The sequence below is a fragment of the Scophthalmus maximus genome, chromosome 15 (genome assembly GCF_022379125.1).
Source record: "Scophthalmus maximus strain ysfricsl-2021 chromosome 15, ASM2237912v1, whole genome shotgun sequence".
Classification (NCBI taxonomy): domain Eukaryota; kingdom Metazoa; phylum Chordata; class Actinopteri; order Pleuronectiformes; family Scophthalmidae; genus Scophthalmus; species Scophthalmus maximus.
Window position 1 is genome coordinate 17,422,732 of NC_061529.1, and position 20,797 is coordinate 17,443,528.

General features: G+C 45.3%; 3 protein-coding genes and 1 long non-coding RNA gene across 16 annotated transcripts in view; 2 read left to right on the forward strand and 2 right to left on the reverse strand.

The window, feature by feature from the left end:
- si:ch211-266o15.1 (zinc finger MYM-type protein 4) overlaps positions 1 to 8,943 on the reverse strand; it is a 32,298-nt gene extending 23,355 nt beyond the window's left edge. For 3 of the 11 annotated variants that reach the window (XM_035610768.2, XM_035610771.2, XM_035610767.2), the window contains exons 1-14: positions 8,793 to 8,925; positions 7,923 to 8,043; positions 7,660 to 7,784; positions 7,269 to 7,575; positions 7,028 to 7,110; positions 6,672 to 6,792; positions 6,408 to 6,526; positions 6,017 to 6,323; positions 5,760 to 5,857; positions 5,406 to 5,526; positions 5,142 to 5,254; positions 4,751 to 5,057; positions 3,294 to 3,418; positions 291 to 894 (exon numbers count right to left, since the gene is read on the reverse strand). In XM_035610768.2, the coding sequence (XP_035466661.2) occupies positions 291 to 894; positions 3,294 to 3,418; positions 4,751 to 5,057; positions 5,142 to 5,254; positions 5,406 to 5,526; positions 5,760 to 5,857; positions 6,017 to 6,323; positions 6,408 to 6,526; positions 6,672 to 6,792; positions 7,028 to 7,110; positions 7,269 to 7,575; positions 7,660 to 7,784; positions 7,923 to 8,037 (2,545 nt within the window). In that variant the 5' untranslated portion in view covers positions 8,038 to 8,043; positions 8,793 to 8,925. Of the gene's footprint in view, positions 1 to 290; positions 895 to 2,051; positions 2,106 to 2,356; positions 2,535 to 3,293; positions 3,419 to 4,750; positions 5,058 to 5,141; positions 5,255 to 5,405; positions 5,527 to 5,759; positions 5,858 to 6,016; positions 6,324 to 6,407; positions 6,527 to 6,671; positions 6,793 to 7,027; positions 7,111 to 7,268; positions 7,576 to 7,659; positions 7,785 to 7,922; positions 8,044 to 8,792 lie in introns of those variants that run through there. The other 8 variants (XM_035610770.2, XM_035610772.2, XM_035610774.2 and 5 more) reach the window with 6 other exon arrangements.
- Positions 2,655 to 3,506, forward strand: LOC124849349. Its single transcript, XR_007029789.1, has 2 exons — positions 2,655 to 2,907; positions 3,296 to 3,506. It is a non-coding gene; the product is annotated as an uncharacterized LOC124849349 (long non-coding RNA).
- Positions 8,905 to 12,399, forward strand: adprs (ADP-ribosylserine hydrolase). Its single transcript, XM_047327346.1, has 6 exons — positions 8,905 to 9,481; positions 10,013 to 10,109; positions 10,252 to 10,459; positions 11,095 to 11,282; positions 11,483 to 11,583; positions 11,752 to 12,399. Exons 1-6 carry the CDS (start codon positions 9,289 to 9,291, stop codon positions 12,141 to 12,143), a joined length of 1,179 nt encoding a protein of 392 aa, XP_047183302.1. The 5' UTR covers positions 8,905 to 9,288; the 3' UTR covers positions 12,144 to 12,399.
- zmp:0000001267 (b(0,+)-type amino acid transporter 1) lies at positions 12,216 to 20,786 on the reverse strand. 3 transcript variants are annotated; one of them, XM_047327344.1, is made up of 6 exons: positions 19,780 to 20,786; positions 14,305 to 14,438; positions 13,896 to 14,025; positions 13,686 to 13,810; positions 13,503 to 13,590; positions 12,216 to 13,403 (listed from the first exon to the last, which is right to left on the reverse strand). In XM_047327344.1, exons 1-6 carry the CDS (start codon positions 20,476 to 20,478, stop codon positions 13,173 to 13,175), a joined length of 1,407 nt encoding a protein of 468 aa, XP_047183300.1. In that variant the 5' UTR covers positions 20,479 to 20,786; the 3' UTR covers positions 12,216 to 13,172. The 3 variants fall into 3 exon arrangements, with proteins under 3 accessions (XP_047183300.1, XP_047183299.1, XP_047183298.1); XM_047327343.1 differs by lacking the exon at positions 19,780 to 20,786 and adding an exon at positions 17,224 to 19,192; XM_047327342.1 differs by lacking the exon at positions 19,780 to 20,786 and adding an exon at positions 15,929 to 17,196.
- Between the last annotated feature and the right edge of the window lie 11 nt (positions 20,787 to 20,797).

The window sequence follows — 20,797 nt, forward strand, 5'->3', positions numbered from 1 at the left end:
GCCCAACGCAACACTTTCAGACATTTGTGTTATCACATAGAGCCCCTCTGGAAAATGTCATGAATAAGTAAATTGCTCGGAAACCCATGCATGTTTGAAACCAGCTTCAATATTTTTTGAAACAGCCAATCCCGAATAACCCTGATGACATTTGGTCAGACTTTACCAGTTTCCCCTCGCAGCCACATAGGACATATTGTCTTAGATCAGGTCCTATTAAGAGACTGAGCCACAACACAGTGGATAGACACTAGTATTATGGCATTGGGGATCCATCCAGGCAGTCTTACCTCTGCTGTTGTCAGGTGTGTGGTCCTGGGAGGAGTGGGAGGTGTTGGCAGACTCAGTGCTCTCTTCCCTTACTCGCTCCTCCACCCCACCTCTGGGCTCACGAGCAAAGGGATCGACACGACCTGAGTTGTTCCTCTCTTCTGTTTGCCGTCTTTGTCTGTTTGCCTTATCCACATCGACATCCTCCAGGGTGCCCATTGGAAGGGCAAAGTGCCAATCTTCATCATCTTCTTCTGGCCCATACATAGGAAGGCCATCCAGGGCATCATCAAACGCTGCTCCTCCACTTCCACCTCCACCTCCGCCTCCGCCTCCGCCTCCTTCATTGGTTCTCGCGGTAAACGGGGAGTTTCGTTCGGGGGGAGGGGAGGGAATGCGAGGAGGGGATGACTCTCCGACCTCATCCATCTTTTCTTCTTGTCTACTGCCATTGCTATCCTCTTCTTCAACCGGTAGCTGTTCCTCTTGTCCTGACGTTTCATCTGCTCCTTTTGTTTCATCCTGGTCTCCACTTTTGGAAGAGGTGGCAGAGCTCCTGGAGGTTTCAGCAAAGTTTCCCAGCCCCATCACTTCATCAAACGCTCTGGACAGGCGCTCCTCATGCTGTAGGGAAGAGAGAGATAAAAATAAAATAAAATAAAAAAGGGCATTTCAAGGGACAGACTTGTGCCAGCTTTCTTTAGTCCCCTTCTACACATGATTACCAAACTTTGTTTCATCACAATCTGTCGATCTTTTTCAAGGGATTTCTATCAAAAACAAAATGTTCATTGCTGCTTGTAGATCCACAATAGACTTGACTGTTGTACATTGCTGATGTACACAATCTGCCTGCAGAAACATGTCCATTTTCAACACAATTGGCTAGAAAAGGCAGCTTTCCCCCTCACCTTGAACTAATAACACGAGTTACAGATTGATTACACCCATCACAACAATCTCCAAGGTCAACTGTCCGGGGTGAGGTGAAAAAACCCCCCACAAGTTTGGAATGGAGGTGTTTGTACATTCAAGCATATATTTTGATGCTTGGCTAAACATAAAAAGAACAACTCATACTTTGACTGAATGTAACATCATTCAAGTCAACTTTTTAGGGAACAAGGCATGCAAGCCTTGTTGTGATCAATGTATGGCTTTTATCAATTAAAGGAGCTACAGGCCTCACGCTGTCTGTACAGTTGAATGGAGGGGGCATGCCACCAAACTCCATTTACAAATTGATGATATACTCTGGCACATTTGTCATTTGAAACGAACTCACAAACCAAACAATCAACTCAGATATGATAAAAGTTGCAGGTGAATTTGAGTTAACAGAGCATTTAAGTGACTCGTGTGACAACACACAACTTCAATACAATCTCGACTTGTATTGTTCAGCTGCAGCCCTCCGCGATGCAGGCGAGAGGATGTGGGGCTCCAGCTATCAGCTGCTATATAAAGTTGCAGCACTGGATGAATACATGCTCCAATGATCCAAAAGACAAGTGTCATACTGTGCCGAATATGTTCAGTAAGCCATCATCAAATTGCCCGGCTGTGAAATGGAGCCTCGCGCAGCGGCATGCATCAGCGCTGAATAGCAGAAACGCTACGGGGTTTTAGGCTAACTAGCTAACATTAGCTTGGATGTGCCCATCTCGACCGGAAGCTAGCCCAAGATAAATAAGGGTCACGTAGCCAAATAAGCGAATCAATTAGCCTGCTGCCTGACAGTTGCCGCGCTCGAACACGGCGGTTCCATGTGCGCGTCGTACCTCTAACCGTTTAAGTCTAAATCCCTCAGAGTCCGCCATGTTTTAATTATGCTGCAGACGCCGCGCTTCCCAACACCCACCCACCTCGGAGGGTCATGGGTTTTGCATGCAAGTAGCTAGTTAAAAACAAGGACGCTGCTGCAGTGTCAATGGGGCAACAAGCTCACGCGGTAAGTAAAGTCATTCGCTCGTGTTTTCTGATATACTTTTTCGAAGATATGAAACAATTTTACACGTCAATAGTCCAGCGAATACAAAGACGATGGGTACAAGGAAATATTTAAGAGGGGAAGATAAAGCTTTACCATGTTTTGTTTGAACTAGTTTTCTTTTCCTCGTGACGCGGCATGCGCTACTCAATGGCTGCAGCTTGCTCCAGTTAAGAGACATATAAAACTCATACTTTAAATCTGGTTCTCATACTCTTATCACGTTCCTCATGCTGTCTAGTGTTGCAGCGTCTGTCCGAGACGCCTGTTTCAACCAAGTCTCTTTAAGCCCCCTCCACACGCACAAAAAACAGTCTGCTCTGATTGGCCACCTGGCCCAGTCTGTTGTGATTGGTCAACCGCTTTCCGCTTGTGTAGGAACTGTCACGCCCATTAAGTGTAAACGGGATGTCAGGAACAGGCCTGTCACGGAGCAGCTAAAAACACAGACATAGCTTAACTACTGCGATTTTCCACACCGCACTAGTTTGAGGCCGAGTCTGACATCGACAGAGGAAGAACAGAAGCCAGTAGTCTCTAACCGAGACTCGGCGAGGACGTTTCAGAGTGCGAAGTAAAGTAATAAGGTGCACTTGTGGAAACCGCCGACGTAAAAAAAAATGTCGGCTGCGAAGAAAAAACGACAGGTAACGCTGTTAGAGAAATACGTTGCTAACTCCCTGGTAACCACAGCGGAAGCACACACCTGACGTTACGTGCAGTGGTGTGAAACGCGACTCGTTTCATTGACTCAGACTGTTTTGATTCGTGACTTGGGCAATTTTGCTCCAAGTACAGAGCACTTGTAGGTGTGTTAAGATCGGTAAACGATCGCCTTATTTCCTTCATGGTATTGGGGAAAAGTGGACCTGCAGTTGATTGCCAAACGTTTCACAGTTACGTTAGCTAGAGAGTTGGCCGAGGCCTACAATTGAGCTACAGCTAACGCTTAGCATCAACCGACCATCAACCTATAGCAGCTATCTTGCGTGTGTCACACATACCAAATCCACAGCTAATAAAGCATACTCACAGGTGGTGATCCCGTGTCTCCGGAATGTCCGGGTTGTCCAGACAAAGTGGGAACAGATCCTTCTCTCAGGACCAAACGTTGAGAAAAGCCAGCCGCGAACTGTGACCGGTTCAGGAAGCAGTCCTCTGTGAAATGACGGGAACACACGGGGAGTTTGGGGTTGTATTTTTGAGGTACAGTGTTGAAAATAAATTTTAACCACTGACTCTTCAACTCGTCGTCCTTGGGAAGTGTGTACAGAGAGAACTTTCTTTCGCACTTGAAAACACAGCGTCTCCTCGACATGGCGGTACGCTAACCAAACTTCTTCTTCTCTTTTTTTCTTTGTTGGCGGATTGGAATACCAACTGTAAATTGCATACCGCCACCTACTGTACCGGAGTATGTATTATTCAAAATCAATATCCTAAAAAAAAAACAAACAAACAAAAAAATATATTCTACTGATTCATTGTATTTATAAAAATTATACAACCACTATCTGTGCTTCTGCATATATATATAATTGTGTATTGCTGACATCTGTTGCAACACCTACCAAATGCCATATAGCTGTCATTGTAGGCCAAACTACACGTCTGATAATTCGGATAATTGTAATAGGTTAGATTGTTTGGATTAGAAAATGCCTGCATTTACATCCATTCATTTATTCTTGATTAATGAATAATAATTTACCACCTTGAGGTCGGAGTCTGATCATTATTTCTTTGAAAATTAGACAAACACCCTTTACGAATAAAGAAGAGAAAACAACACCCTGCTACTACTTCACTACTACTTCACTATTCTTTTTAAGTCATGATTTAATTACCTGCCGCAAAATCAAAATTAAGTTGTTATCTCCTCTTTCTAGCACCAGGACTCCTGTCCAGCTGAAGGCGGTGTTAACGACTATGTTGCTGTGCCATAAAACTTCAAGAATCTGCGCAAGCTTACATGTCGAACAGCGCAAATAGTGAGCTTTACGATAAGATGTTGTGGTTGACCTTAAAATACAAGTAATTAAGAAGTAGAAATTGCTATTGTGTTGTACAGTACATCAAATGCTTTCTGAAACATACTGATATTCATAAAGCTGGAACAGGGACCAAAACAATGTGCCAGCAGAGATTTGACTTACCACTGACTACACTCTGGTGTACTGCACTGCCCTCAGGACCTGTCCATAGCTGCCAAGTGTCAACATATACCTAACTTATTCATAACCTTAACACTGAATCTAACCACTGTATATGCTTATTCTCATAACTGTTGTCCAGAACTTTTTACTGTAGCTGTACTGTAGAGCACAGATATCTTGCACAAGTGAATCCCTGAGATGTACCTACCACTGTGTCAGAAAGAGGTGACATATTGGGTGGCACCTTAACAACAACCTCATCCTCCCCCTCATCTCTGTCATCGCCTCAATCTGATTTGTTTTACATGTATGTCTGCTTTCTTTCAATACTTACTCTTTGACAAGTCCTCAAGGGTGCAGATGTACAATGTGATCCGTTGATAAGCTTTTCCAATGGCCTTTTTGTACTTTTCAATTGTAAAGGGTGTCTCAGTCCCAGGGATATGTGTTGTCTGCGAGCCATCAGGATAGAGCAGGACATATTCTCTATCCTCCATGTCTTGGTCAAAATCTTTTAGTCTTTTCGAGGCAGCTGCCAAAAGTTGCTCTGATGACCACTGAGGTCCAACATCTAGAGGTACAGTTTTCCCTCTTATGGGCTTCAAGCCATGCTTGGCCTTGACCATGATCCCAACAGAAATCTAGATGAGAAATCAGAGGCAGAAGATAAGACTATTGTGTCAGACAATGCAACTTAACAGTATCAAACTTCAATATTAAATTACCTTGACTGATTTCATTGATTTCTTTTGGGGTTTTGAAAATGTCTTCCTCTTCTTTTCTTTTAGTTCTCTGTATCTCATGAACTGATGCACAGCTGACTTTGCTGGGATGGAACCTGCATCAGTCACGAAGAGAGAGAAGCTGATTAAAAGTAGTTCACAGCTAAAATCATCCCACATTACAATGTGGTACAGTAAATAAAAAACCCATACAGGCAGTTCAGTAAGATAGTGTTGGCACAATTTGAGATGACCCATGGTCTTCACCTGCTGTCCTAGATACTGTAGAAGCTTCCTCGTTTATAAAGCCTATATCTCGCCCACAGGAACTGCAACTTTTTGGCGAGTTATCCAATCGGACGCCACAGAAAGGACAATACATTTTGATCTGAAAAAGACGTGAAGTTACCATGTTACATCGTCTTCTGCTGCCCGTTATCTCTACAGAAAGGGTCGGTAAAAAATTAAAAAAATATTATTCATGTGGTCAAACTGAATCTTCTTTTGCTTTGTTTTTGTTCTAACTATACACAATTTGGAATATTTGTCCAGTGCATTTTACCGTAACTGTACTGTACAGCACAGACATCTTGAAAAAATGAATCCCTGAGCTGTACTTACCACAGTGTCAGAAAGAGGTGCCATATTGGGTGGCACTCTAACAACAACCTCATCCTCCTCTTCATCCTCTTCCTCCTCATTTCTGTCATCTCCGTCACCTTACGAAAGATTTTATGATCACTCTCCATTTCAAAATATATGCCCAAGTACCACGCTAAGCAACTTAACTGTAGTTGGAATACAACAAACTCAAACCACTAATCACTAAAAGAATCTGGTTTGTCTTACATGTATGTCTGCTGTCTTTCAATACTTACTCTTTGACAAGTCCTCAAGGGGGCAGATGTACAATGTGATCCGTTGATAAGCTTTTCCAATGGCCTTTTTGTACTTTTCAATTGTAAAGGGTGTCTCAGTCCCAGGGATATGTGTTGTCTGCGAACCATCAGGATAGAGCAGGACATATTCTCTATCCTCCATGTCTTGGTCAAAATATTTTAGTCTTTTCGAGGCAGCTGCCAAAAGTTGCTCTGATGACCACTGAGGTCCAACATCTAGAGGTAGAGTTTTCCCTCTTATGGGCTTCAAGCCATGCTTGGCCTTGACCATGATCCCAACAGAAATCTAGATGAGAAATCAGAGGCCGAATATAAGACAATTGTGTCAGACAATGCAAGGTAACAGTATCAAACATCAATATTAACTTACCTTGACTGATTTTATTGAATTCTTTTGGGGTTTTGAAAATTTCTTCTTTTCTTTTAGTTCTCTGTATCTCATGAACTGATGCACAGCTGACTTTGCTGGGATGGAACCTGCATCAGTCACTAAGAGAGAGAGACTGATTAAAAGTAGTTCACAGCTAAAAACATCTCACATTACAATGCGGTACAGAAAATAATAACCCATACAGTCAGTTCAGTAAGATAATGTTAGTTTTGGGCACGATTTTAGATGACCCATGGTCTTCACCTGCAGTCCTAGATACTGTAGAAGCTTCCTCGTTTATAAAGCCGATATCTCGCCCACAGGAACTGCAACTTTTTGGCGAGTTATCCAATCCGACGCCACAGAAAGGACAATATTTTTTGATCTGAAAAAAGACGTGAAGTTACCATGTTACATTGTCTTCTCCTGCCCCTTCTTTCTTTACAGAAAGGGTCCAAATAAATTTTAAATGATTATTCATGCTGTCAAACTGCAACATATTTTGCTTTGTTCTTGTTTTAACCATACACAATTTGGAACTGTCATGCAGAACATTTTACTGTACCTGTACTGTACAGCAATGACATCTTGAAAAAAATGAATCCCTGAGATGAACTTACCACTGTGTCAGAAAGAGGTGCCATATTGGGTGGCACCCTAACAACAACATCATCCTCCTCATCCTCCGAGTCATCTCCGTCACCTTACAAAATATTTTGTGATTACTCTCCATTTCAAAATACATGCCCTAATAACATGCTAAGCAATTTAACTGTAGCTGGAATCCCACAAACTCAAACCACTAATCCCCAAATAATCTGATTTGTTTTACATATATATTTACTGTCTTTCAATATTTACTCTTTGACAAGTCCTCAAGGGTGCAGATGTACATTGTGATCCGTTGATAAGCTTTTCCAATGGCCTTTTTGTACTTTTCAATTGTGAAGGGTGTCTCAGTCCCAGGGATATGTGTTGTCTGCGAGCCATCAGGATAGAGCAGGACATATTCTCTATCCTCCATGTCTTGGTCAAAATCTTTTAGTCTTTTCGAGGCAGCTGCCAAAAGTTGCTCTGATGACCACTGAGGTCCAACATCTAGAGGTAGAGTTTTCCCTCTTATGGGCTTCAAGCCATGTTTGGCCTTGACCATGATCCCAACAGAAATCTAGATGAGAAATCAGAGGCAGAAGATAAGACTATTGTGTCAGACAATGCAACTCAACAGTATCAAACTTCAATATCAACTTACCTTGACTGTTTTCATTGATTTCTTTTGGGGTTTTGAAAATTTCTTCCTCATCTTTTCTTTTAGTTCTCTGTATCTCATGAACTGATGCACAGCTGACTTTGCTGGGATGGAACCTGCATCAGTCACTAAGAGAGAGAGACTGATTAAAAGTAGTTCACAGCTAAAAACATCTCACATTACAATGCGGTACAGAAAATAATAACCCATACAGGCAGTTCAGTAAGATAATGTTGACACAATTTGAGATGACCCATGGTCTTCACCTGCTGTCCTAGATACTGTAGAAGCTTCCTCGTTTATAAAGCCTATATCTCGCCCACAGGAACTGCAACATTTTGGCGAGTTATCCAATCGGACGCCACAGAAAGGACAATTCATTTTGATCTGAAAAAGACACGAAGTTACCATGTTACATTGTCTTCTCCTGCCCGTTCTTTCTTTACAGAAAGGGTCGGTATATTTTTTTTTATTATTAATAATGCTGTCAAAGTGCAACATCTTTTGATTTATCTTTGTTTAACCATACACAATTTGGAGTTTGTTTTTGTCCTTGAACGTTACTTGGTGACAGTTCTGAAAGTAACTATTACAGTGGCCCTGAGAGCTCACAGCACTGCAACTTAAGAAACACAACACATTAAGATAAATCGCTGCAAATAGCCGCAACGAAACAGAAGTGTTTCGAGAGGACACTTAAAAGTGATGCACACGTCTGAATCGTCCGATTGCAATCTTTACAGTAATCAAAAACACTTAATTGTATCTCATTCGTTCAACACCACTGACGGAAAGAGAACCTTAATAGCGCTGAGTCCAAATCTGTGGCAACAACAAGCGTGTCCAGACGTGTGCATCCCTTTTAAGTGTCCTCTGGAAACACTTCTGTTTTGTTGCAGTGTATTTGCAGCACTTTTTCTTAATGTGTTGTACTGTACCGTAAACTATAGCCAGCTAACATAGCGTGTTTCACACTACATACTATCACTATCTATGGTTTCACAATTAATTCTGTGTATGTAGTCAGCTTATTTGAATTGGCAGGTTAATTACAAGCAAAAGGCTCAAGCTAGTTCAGCAGCAGACATCTGCAATAGGCTAATGTCACAATGTTAAAATAAATGGAAAACACATACTTCTTATCTCATTTCCGAACACCGCTGACGGAGAGTGAACCTGTAGCGCGAGTCCGGACGTGTGCATCACTTTTAAGTGTCCCCTGGAAACACTTCCGTTTCGTTGCGGTCTCATTTGCAGCGCTTTTTCTTATACGTGTTGGGTCGCGGTCTTTGCAGCATGTTTCCTAAATACTGTGTTGTCCAATTGACGGGGAGGTTTTCTTAATGTGCTTGTGTTTCGTTCTACTTGCACGCGTTCTCCTAAGTTTCAGCGCTGTGAGCTCTCGGGGCCACCGTACCTCGGACGTCTCAACGGGGTCAAACAGGCATTTTCAGGAAGCGGTGGAAAGGCGCAGTCGAGGCGACGTTTGTTGTTGTTGTTGTTGTTGTTGTTGTTGTCGTTGTTGTTGTTGTCGTTGTCGTCGTCACTCGCCCCGTCTGACAGTGTGGTCGCCGTGTCGGCACTGTGTGTCTCCGGTGTACAGTCGGCTCGGCTCTCTTCACCGGCGGACGAATGGCGATGACGGCGGCGAGAGCGGCGGCGGCGGCGGCAGGGGGCCCGGCGTCTTTGTCCCGGTTCCGGGGAGCGCTGGTGGCGGCGGTGCTCGGGGACTGTGTCGGCGGAGAGTTCGAGGGAGCGGAGGAGGTTCCCATGGAGAGCGTGCTGCAGCACCTGAACGGCCTGGACGACGAGACCAAAGGAAGCGGTGAGTGGACGCGCGAGATTTCCCACATCAGCCTGCACCAGATAAAGCCCCAGAATGTGTTGAAACCGAGCAATGGATACAATGGTTGTTCTTCCCTGAGCCCCGGCCCACTGTTCTCTTCCTCACCCATGTCCTGCAGAGGAGTTCAAACAAAATGTCTGTAATGAATACTACACCAGTCTGCCATTACTCAGATACCCCATACTAAACTATGGCAATAATCTGGGTTAATAAATGACCATCATTTACAACATAACGCCTCTAAAAGGTGGGAAATGGCCTACAGCAGAGATGGTTAAAATCCAAGTTCACGTGAAATGATTCAATTATTGAAATTTAAAGTTAATCGTGTGTAATTTAATGAGAGTTGTTATTCCAGATGTAAATCTGTGCGACGAAGTTTGCAGCTGCTATTTTAGAACACTTTACTAATGTAGCTGCACTGGTTCTAAATGATCTGTAAAGATGTGAGATGCAAGATGTTTTTGTGTATAATGCATTGCTTGTGTGTGTGTGTGTGTGTGTGTGTAGGTATTCTTGAGTACAGTGATGACACGGCAATGGCTCGTTGTGTGGTCCAGTCTCTACTTACTCGTACAGGCTTCGATGAGCACGACATGGCTCGCAGGTACAATATTACTCATTGCAGAAGTGTATATGTGTATTGCTGTGCCAACATTGTTTGGGAGGCTCGTGAAGTGAATTTGAGGACAGCGTTCACAATCACACAAGAAAAACCCAACTGATGCTCAGGCATCTCACCCCTCCAGGTTTGCCAAGGAGTACAGTACATCCCCTGGTCGTGGTTACGGTTCTGGAGTGATCCAGGTACTGAAGAAGCTGTCCTCCCCCCATCTCAGTGACGTGTACCAGCCAGCCAGGGACCAGTTTAATGGTCGGGGCTCCTTTGGGAATGGGGGGGCCATGAGGGCGGCTCCCTTCGCGCTGGCTTTCCCTGAACTGGCTGATGTTAAAAGGGTGAGCAGAGGGCATCTCTGTGGACTCAATTCATGTAATGGCATCTTATTAATAGGGATGGGTACTGAAATACTACAGGCAAATTACTGATAAGAGTACTGTCAAAGTAACACATCAATAAGCAATATTGGTAAGAGCAGTAGTAGCATTCAAACCTTAACACCACACATCCCTGCATTGTCATTTGTTTGATATATAACTAGTCCTGTCTAAGTCATTCTCTTGTTCCATTGCTGCTTGTACTAACCTTCTGTTGTCAGCTAACAACTGAGGCCTCTCAACACAAAGTTGATACTGTCTTTGTTACAAAGTGATCACTTCTGCATAAGACAGGACTAATATAATATGACTATTAAAGCATTTGGCTTTTAAATCACATGTTTCCCTTTACATCTCATTTTAAATTTTCTTCTAACTCAGAGTGACCCGACACCACAAAGACAGACATTTTACTGTATGGCATTCCCCTCCTCTCAAACTTTGTTTCCCCCATCTACTGTCACTGTCTAATAAAAGGCATAAGGCCCAAAATACATTTATTTTAAAAAATCCTCTAAATTATGAATCAACAATGAAACACACAGGAAGCTGCACTGAGTTGGTCTGACTTGTCTAACCTTTGTTTTCCTCTCCAGTTTGCCCGTCTGGGCGCCATGCTGACCCACTCCTGCTCCCTGGGTTACAACGGAGCCGTGCTGCAGGCGTTAGCTGTGCACCTCTCCCTGCAGGGGGCGCTAGATTTACCTCAGCAGTTCATTAGCAGGCTCATCACAGAGATGGAGGAAGTGGAGGGCGATGAAGCAGCACGCAAAGATGCCAGAATGTGAGTGCTACACCCTGAAAGCTTTTGTGTCCGCTTTAGCACAGATCTAATCTAGTCATGTCTGTTATTCGTGAGCAAACAAGGAAACTTTTGTTCACATATCATTTATCATTTTTTTTACGTCTGTAATGTCCAACTTTGACTGTGCTACTTGATCAGCGTGAATCAGTGCAACTGTTTCATGTGGCGTGTCTATACAGCCTCAAGGAAGCAGAGAAGCCATTCTGTGAGCGCCTCCACAGAGTCAGAGACCTGATGGATAGGAGCCAGGTCAGCGTAGAGGAGGTCATCTCTGAACTGGGTCAGTATCTCTTTCAGTATATTTCTCTTCATCTAGGTTTTCCTTTTTGTCCATCCCTTAATCCTGTTTCCGTTATTCCTCCACTTTTTAAATATTGTAAGTAAATGTTGCCTATACCATTGTTTATGTCAATCTTGTTCAAGTGTCTGAATCTGTCTTTTCTTCCAGGTAACGGTATTGCGGCACTCCACTCGGTGCCCACCGCTATCTTCTGTGTCCTGCATTGCCTGCAGCCCCGCGAATGCCTTCCAGAGAACTACGGCGGCCTGGAGAGGACAATATCGTACAGCTTGGCATTGGGAGGGGACACGGACACCATAGCCTGCATGGCCGGGGCCATCGCTGGGGCCCACTACGGCATCGAGGCCATACCACAGTCCTGGATGAAGTGCTGCGAGGGGGCAGAGGACGCAGACATTAACGCAGAGCGGCTTCACAGGCTTTACCACCAGTCGTTACAGGGCGGCGGGAGCGGGACAGGAGAGCAGAGCCGTGAATTCCGTTCTGTGAAGAAGTCGAACTCCTCTAACGGTACAGAGAAGAAAAATGAAGCAGAGTGATGCTTGGAACAAATTTCAAACAAAAGGACTCTCTCACACACAAAGACACACGTTAAACATACACAAAGAGACTTTCAGTTTAAGACTTTTTTTGGTCTGCATATTAATACAGAATTATACACAATGTCCCTTCCCTGCTCCTTACTGTTTCGTGATGAACAATCTTCGGTTCTGTGAAAGTTGCACTAAGAGTTGGCCATGTCTTGTTTTATCTTTATTGTGGATAATAAATTAATAAACTTTTTTGTTTTATTCACAATCTGTATGAGTGAATATTTTGCATTTAAGACTCAAAAAGAACATTTGTTTCAGGAAGGCCAATCTTCATCTCATTTATAGCCTAGTGTGTATTTACAGTGGATTAAGATATTAACAAAATATACTGCAAAAATTGAGTCCAGCATAATACTGAACATGGCAAGAAAGTGAGGACTGAAAACAGAACTGGAAAACAAGTCTTGAGAATCTGCAGCCATGCTAGTGGCTCTTAGGAGGCTGTGTAACACTGCAGTTTTGTGAGCTAAATGCTAACCTCAGCATACAAACATGTTCACAATAACAATGTCAATATTTTGATGTTTAGCCAGTATAAATAGCACATTAGCTACAGCAGTGACTGTTATTATATAATATAATATCCTTAAATATTGACAAGCTAAGTACATTTACGTGACTATAAAAAATCAAAGGATCACCAAACAGCTGCAGCCCAAAAGTACAGCATATAGCTTGTGCTGTTAGAAAAAAACAGTAGAAACTCGCAGCGTTTCAATCTGCGATATTCCTTGTTATAAAATTTGTTCAAAATAAACGTTAATGGATCTTTCATGTGGAACATTTATGCGAAGGAACACCTAAGATAAACTAAAATAGAAATTAACACAAATGACCTGTAACGGAAATGATCCACTGATACTCTGCCACTCAGGATCTACTGTTGCTCAGGTAAAGCTTTGGAAACATTTATTCATGTGCTCTCTGATTTGACTAACAGTCAAACGTCAGCAAAAATAAATACAAAGTGCGAAATCACAGGTTTTTCTCTACTGGAGCGACCTCCAAGAACAGCTGCAGGAACACTGTTAACTTGGTCAGCAGGCCCGGGCAGAGCTTGTAATGGATGAAGGGTATGTAGATGAGGATTCCACTGAAGATGAACAAAGTCACATAGAGGTATTCAATCTGAGGACTGTCTATGATGGGGGCCAGCACAAGGAATATCGCTGCAATGAGGACCAGGATGGGGAGTATAATGGGAACCTGTGGAGTGAGAGAGAGAGAGAGAAATAAACAAGCATGACAACAAGCTGATATTCTCATGAAGTGCTTTAAGAAAAAGACAATAAGTATGACACTGACTCTGTACGGCCTGGGGAGTTCTGGCTTCTTGATCTTGAGATAGAGGAGTCCCGACAGGGTGATGGCATAGAAGAACCAGGCAGTGAAACTGACAACAGCGATAAAGGTAAATGTCAGACAAACAAACAAGTTTTAAAGAAATAAAAAGAAGACATTAAGAAGAAAAGCAGACCCAGCCTTCACCTGAAGAAGTTGACGATACTCTGGAAGTCTCCGGGGATCAGCACCACCAGAGAGATGACAGTGGTGAAGATCAGTGCCGGGGATGGAGTCAGTCTGTGCACGTGAGCCATGGACAGGATATCTGGCTACAGAACAAACACAACTCTGTGACCGCAATCTTATGCCCTACGGTCCAAACACATCTTTTAAGAACATGAAGAGATTTGTCACCATCTGTCCCTCCCTGGCAGCAACAAAGCACACGCGGCCGCCGCTGAAGAAGGTCCCGTTCAGTGAGCCAAAGGCAGACAACGCTGCAGCCACGGACATGATCCACCCCCAGCTTCCCAACACCTTGTTCCTGTGGAGAAAAGACGAGGTTCACACGCAAGCTGAAACAGCACCTTTCAAAAGACACCTGCCACAAGCGGAAAGCATACCACAGGGGTAAGTTAAGTTCAGTTATTCAGATTTCTTTTTAAGTTTAAAAGGTTAATAGTGATTCCTAAACTAAGGGAAAGGGAATGCCATATCAGATTTGACGCCCCTGTGATTATTATTCATTTTGAGAAACAAGTCGACCTCTTCATCTGGACACCTCTACCACAAACTGTGACATCATCATCAGGCGCGGCCTTACCCCCAGGTAACTGCCACAGCGCTGGAGGACATGAGCTCTTTAGGCGTCATCACTGTCAGGTAGCTCACGTTCACCAGCAGATACAAGCCAGTCACCAGCGAAATGGCTATCACAACTGCCCGAGGAAGATTGACCTGAAACAAAAAAAAAAAAAAAAAGACATATACTTTAGACATATACAATACTGATGTTGGAATCAGTGGCAGTCGCATGCGCCGCCCTGGATGGCAGTAGTTGCAGCAGCTCTTGCTCACGGTGATTTTTGTTGAGTTATCTTAGTGTTTTTCAGCGTGTTAGTTTGCAGTCACATTTGTGCAACATGGAGACCAAAGTCAATATTTATTCTCCATGTGCAATTATTGTGACTGCCCTGTTAATAGTATTTGATTCTATATTTTGTACATCCCTATTGGTTTACTTTATATTCTGCTGTCCACTTTGCTGCTGTAACAACCAAATGTCCCCGTTGTGGGACGAATAAAGGATTATTATCTTATCTTAGATGAGGATTTAGGCAGAAGTTAGACTCCGACAATGTTGTATGAAATGATTGAAAAGTCAGAGTGCAACCCTGGGCAGGGCGTGATGTAAACATTTAGAGCTGGTATGTTTGAAAATGTGGATTGTGGAAACAATTAAAAATAGTCCAACCAAGACATTAAAAAAAAGACCTTGCCCTTCAAATCCCTACTTACTTTTTTTTTTAATTAGGTAAGATAAATCCAAAATGAAATCTAAGATCACGAAACTCTGGTGAGCAGTAGACATTGAGCTGGAACAGCATGAACATTGACATTTAAATAAACAAAAACTAGGGTAAAGAATAATGTATGAGAGATCCACCCTTGTAAAGTAACCAAAAACCATTCAAACTCTGTAAAGGTTCTGAAGCCCTTCAGTGATCTGCACTGTCGTCGTCTGCTCAACCACAAACGTTCCAGTCCATGCTGCCCTCTGCGCACAGGTCAACCTGGCGATCGTTATCTTTTTTAAGGCTGTGAACAATAAGCATTATCAAACTGAAAGGTTAATCCATCGTTAATAACTTGAAAGCGATTGACATCATTTTCTTTTATGAAGGCCCAAATTGCGAGAACAAGGTTCACATTGTTGTCACATCTCATTACTGAATTGTTTGGCTATTGTTTGTTTTATATCATATATTTGACTGTTCCGTTATATGAAGTACATAATAAAAACCCCATTGAACTACATAGCGTCTTATTACAAAGAAAAAGTCATCTGAGATTCATAAACCTTTGTCTACCAAAGAACATTGTACAATACTAGACAACAAAACTGCCACCACTACATTCTTGAGTTATGTAAGATGCACACTGTCAGGTGCTGCCCGAGGCATAAGCGTACTTAGGGCCCCCATGGCCACCAGGAGGCCCCCAAGAGCACTTGAATTATTTTTGTCATGATTTATTATATAATGTTTAGATCATGTCAATGGCAATCAGAAAAAGTTTGCAGTGCACGGCACTTCTCTGCTTCTTGTCTGAAATACCCAAAATATCTCCACACTACCGAATTCCTCAGACCCATCTTTTAAACAATATATATATTAAATTGCTATTTACTCACAGCACAGATGCACATTCCAGCGTCTAAGTCTCACCTCTGGTCTTTTAAGCTCCTCGGTGACATAGTTCAAGTTGTACCAGCCAGCATAAGACCAGAGTCCTTGATAGAAAGCCATTCCCAGAGTGCTCAGAGAGTACTGAGTCCCTGTAAATGCATTCTCCACTTTCAGATTCTCGACGATGACGGCGCTGCCCTGCGTGAGCGCCACTATCCCTCCAATTACTATGAACGTCAGTGTCAGCACCTTGGCCACCAGGAAGACCACCTGGATTCTGACAGCGAGGCGCACATTCAAGACATTGACTGTGGCAACAATCAGTATGGTCGCCGCAGCAACGCACTTGACTACCAGCTGTGGAGGAGCGCAGCCACTGTAAAAGGGCGCGGTGGCATATTCTGCGAGGCTGATTGCCATGGCTGCGATGCTAAATGGCTTCACAACCAATATGAAGGTGACTGCTGCGAAGAAAGCAGGACACGACCCATAGATCCTCAGTATGTAGATGAAATCCCCACCGGATTCGGAGATGATTGTGCCAAGCTCGGTGTAGGACAGCGCTGCGAACATAGCTACAACTCCGGACAGGGCCCAGATCACCAGACTCGCTCCGGGGCTTCCCACGTAGGCCAGCACAAACTGCGGGGACATGAATATACCGGATCCGATCATCGTCCCCGAGACTAGGGCCACGCCGCCGATCAGCCCAATCTCCCGCTTCATTTTCACGGCTTCAGGTTCTTGGTCTGCCATGGCCACACTGATCAGAAAGCATGTGGGTTCAAGGCACTGTAGTTGTTACGCAGCCGCATGGAGCAGGATCCAAGATAAAGAAGTATTCACACGATAATACACGAGATAAGGACTATGAGATGCATACATCAGAGACGACAGGCAAACCACTAACTTATTATGGGCCTGTAAAAACTCTTTATTATAGGTTACTTCGATTTAATAGTGTTCGGCTCTTAACTCAGCAAATTCTCACTATTGATTCACCATGCAATCACTTATCTGGTCATGAACACTTTTGCATGCTGTGTTTATTGTATATATTATAGTACAATATTGTTTATTTTGTGTAATTTACAGTCAAGCCTTCCATGTGGGACGAGACAATGTGAATTTAGGTTTGCTGAGTGATTGGCCAACAAGAACAATAAACTCACAAAAACAAAGATTTATGATCGTGATTGTAGATCTCTGATATAAGTAGGTCAGACAATTGCATAGGTATATAATCTCTCAATTTAATATTTACCAACAACACCATGTCATGTTCTCGAAATGAACCTGATAAAAAGTTAACGTCACCTCGGAACTAAACTTACTTCTGGATCTTTCAGCTCTTCCGTTAGATAATTCAAAGTGTTCCAGCCATCGTAGGACCACAAGCCCTGATAGAAAGCGATGCCGATGGAGCTGACGCCGACATTTGTCCCCTCGAAGGATACATCGAAGTTGTCCGTGTTGCCCTGGAAGACCATCGCAACGCCACCGAGCACGATCACCAGCAGCGCCAGCACCTTGATGACCATGGACACCACTTGGATGCCGGTGGCCAGGCGGACGCTCAGGCAGTTGACGTTGGCCAGCACCAAGATCAACACGGCGGCGATGCACTTCACCAGCACCTGGGGCGGCGTGCCGCCGTCGAAAAACGGGGCCACGACGTACTCGGCGCAGCTCAGGGCGATCCCCGTGGCGCTGGCGGGCCTCATGACGGCGACGAAGCTGAAGACGAACATGAACGCCACCACCCTCCCGGCTGTCCGCAGCATGTAGATGTACTCCCCCCCGGACTCGGATATCACTGTGCCCAGTTCGGCGTAGCAGAGGCCCCCCAGCATGGCTATCAGCCCAGAGCAGGCCCACACGAGCAGGCTGGCCCCGGGGCTGCCGATGGTGGACAACACATACTGGGGGGATATGAAGATGCCGGAGCCGATCATGGTCCCGGCGATGAACGACACGGCTCCTATCAACCCCACCTCCCTCTTCAGGTTGAGCCTCTGCGCACCGCTCTCCATCGTCTCAGAGCTGCTGCTTCCTCAGGGCCAGAGGACACTTGTGTCTGCACACAACTAGTCAGTGATTAACTTTCCTGTATGGGTGGAGCCCTATCCAAAATTGGATCAATGCAGCCAATCACTGTTCTCTTTTCTATCTTTGTCTTTTATTTTTTTTACAGCTCAGATGATCACACATTGAGGAGTTTGTGAATCAGTGATAGATGGATATTTAGGAGTTCGAGTAAATGAGCAGGTTGAGTCAACAAACAAAATGATTTAACGTCTCACAGTCCCATCACTTGGAATGGCCTTTCAAGAGGAGTAAGGTTAAAAAAAAATGTATATGCCAAGCAAGTTATGCACAAATGCACAATTGTTTAACAATTGGAATGTGTTCATTGACATCAGCACTGACCATTTTCCCAGTGGCCACAGAAGTTACAAGTCCTCCAGCCCCAACCAGACATCCTTTTAAAAAGTGATGCAGCTTTGCTCCAATGCTCAGGACCATCAGTCACAATAGAAGCTCTTCAATTTTTGACTCGCGTACCTTCGTGTCGGCCTCGCCCTCTTACTGAAGTGTCCCATACCACGCTTGAAGCACAGTTGTGCCTTTTGTTGCTCTGGGTCTCAGATACATTTGACTCGGTTAGTCATCCAGCGACGCTGAGGAAAACATAGCTAATCATTCATGAAGATGCAGGAATGTTGTTGCCGCGGCACAAACACAGACTATCTCTACGTTTTTTTGGACAAGCAATTTAGGTTTTGTTGATGATGTCATCTATTTAAGTTATCATTTAAAAGATTTCAGTTAAGTTTGATTCTTAACGCTTTTCCTTATGCTGATAAGAATCTCTATTGTAATTTTACACGGAAGGACTATTTTACTTTTTCAAATCTCTGGACTGTTTTATTACTTAATGATAATTATCAGATTGAAACATACATTGGAAGACAACTCCCTTGGTATTTGCTTATTGCTGTTTCATTCTGCCACGATGACATTTATGCTGTATCAGGCAGTGGATATAAAAGCCTTGACATTAACTTAAATCAAATTCATCTATTTTCTGACGGGACAGTTGTTGTGACAGCTCGAATCAGTCCGCAGCAGTGAAAAAACCTCCTGGTGTTCTCCACCAAGGAAAACATCGGTATAGCTTTCTTTGTGGTGGTGATGATGATGAGGCGGACAGCTAGTGCTGGAGCCCCAGGGGTCACCTCAGGGGCCACCTCAGGGGCCACCTCAGGGGTCACCTCAGGGGCCCACCAGGGGCCACTCCAGGGGCCACCCCAGGGGCCACCTCAGGGATCACCTCAGAGGCCACCTCAGGGGCCACCTCAGGGGTCACCTCAGAGGCCACCTCAGGGATCACCTCAGAGGTCACCTCAGGGGCCCACCAGGGGCCACTCCAGGGGCCACCCCAGGGGCCACCTCAGGGATCACCTCAGAGGCCACCTCAGGGGCCACCTCAGGGGTCACCTCAGAGGCCACCTCAGGGATCACCTCAGAGGCAACCTCAGGGGCCAACTCAGGGATCACCTCAGGGGTCACCTCAGGGGCCCACCAGGGGCCACTCCAGGGGCCACCTCAGGGGTCACCTCAGGGGCCACCCCAGGGGCCACCTCAGGGGTCACCTCAGAGGCCACCTCAGGGGTCAACTCAGGGGGTCACCCCAGGGGTCACCCCAGGGGTCAACTCAGGGGCCACATCAGGGGCCACCCCAGGGGTCACCTCAGGGGTCACCTCAGGGGCCACCCCAGGGGTCACCTCAGGGGTCACCCCAGGGGTTCACCTCAGGGGCCACCCCAGGGGTCACCTCAGAGGCCACCTCAGGGGCCACCTCAGGGGCCACGCGGTCTGTTACTTACCTCTGGACGTTTCAACTCTTCGGTCACATAGTTCAGATTGTTCCAGCCGTCATAGGACCACAGCCCCTGGTAAAAAGCGATGCCAATAGAATTGACGCCCAGGTTTGTGTTGACAAAGGAGTCCTGGAAGTTCTCCGTGTTCCCGCGGGCCAGCATCACCAGTCCGCCCACTATGATGACCGCCAGCGCCAGCACCTTGGCCACCATGAAGAACACTTGCACCGACATGGCGAAGCGCACGTTGAGGCAGTTCACGGTGGCGAGCGTGACGATCGCCACCGCGGCCACGCACTTCACCAGCGCCACCGGCGGGGCGCAGTCCGGGTAGAAGGGCGCCACCACGTACTGGGCGAAGCTCAGCGAGATGCCGGCGACGCCGGCGGGCCGCACGAACAGCACGGAGCTGAAGATCAGCATGAAGGCGACGACGGGACCCGAGGTCCTGAGGATGTAGATGTACTCGCCCCCGGACTCTCGGATGACGGTGCCCAGCTCCGCGTAGCAGAACGACGCCATGATCACGAGCAGGCCGCAGCTCGCCCACACCAGCAGGCTGGCCCCGGGGCTGCCGATGGTGTGGAGCACCGTCTGCGGGGACATGAAGATGCCGGAGCCGATCATCGTGCCGCCGATGAGCGACACGGCCCCCTTCAGCCCCACCTGTCGCTTCAGGCTCAGCTTCTCCGTCTTGGTGTCCATGGTCCCAGCAGGTGCGCACCATCTGTCGCCACTGTCATCCTGTGGCCAAAGTCACGCTGGCCGCAATCCAGGGAGTTAATAATTACGCGAGGGGCTCATACAACTGCATTTATTAGTGCATGCTTTTTATTCTTTTCCTTTTTTTTGGCCGTGCACCTTGAGTCTGTTCTCAAGGGGTCAGGGTTTTCTGTTGTGGCCCCGTGTTTTTTGTTGGACTGTGCTCCCTCTCCTCTGTTTCAGGAGGTCTGTGCCAAAGCAACCCGAGTCAACTGGGCTCCCAAATCCATAAATCATCCACACACTCGCATAGACTTCACAT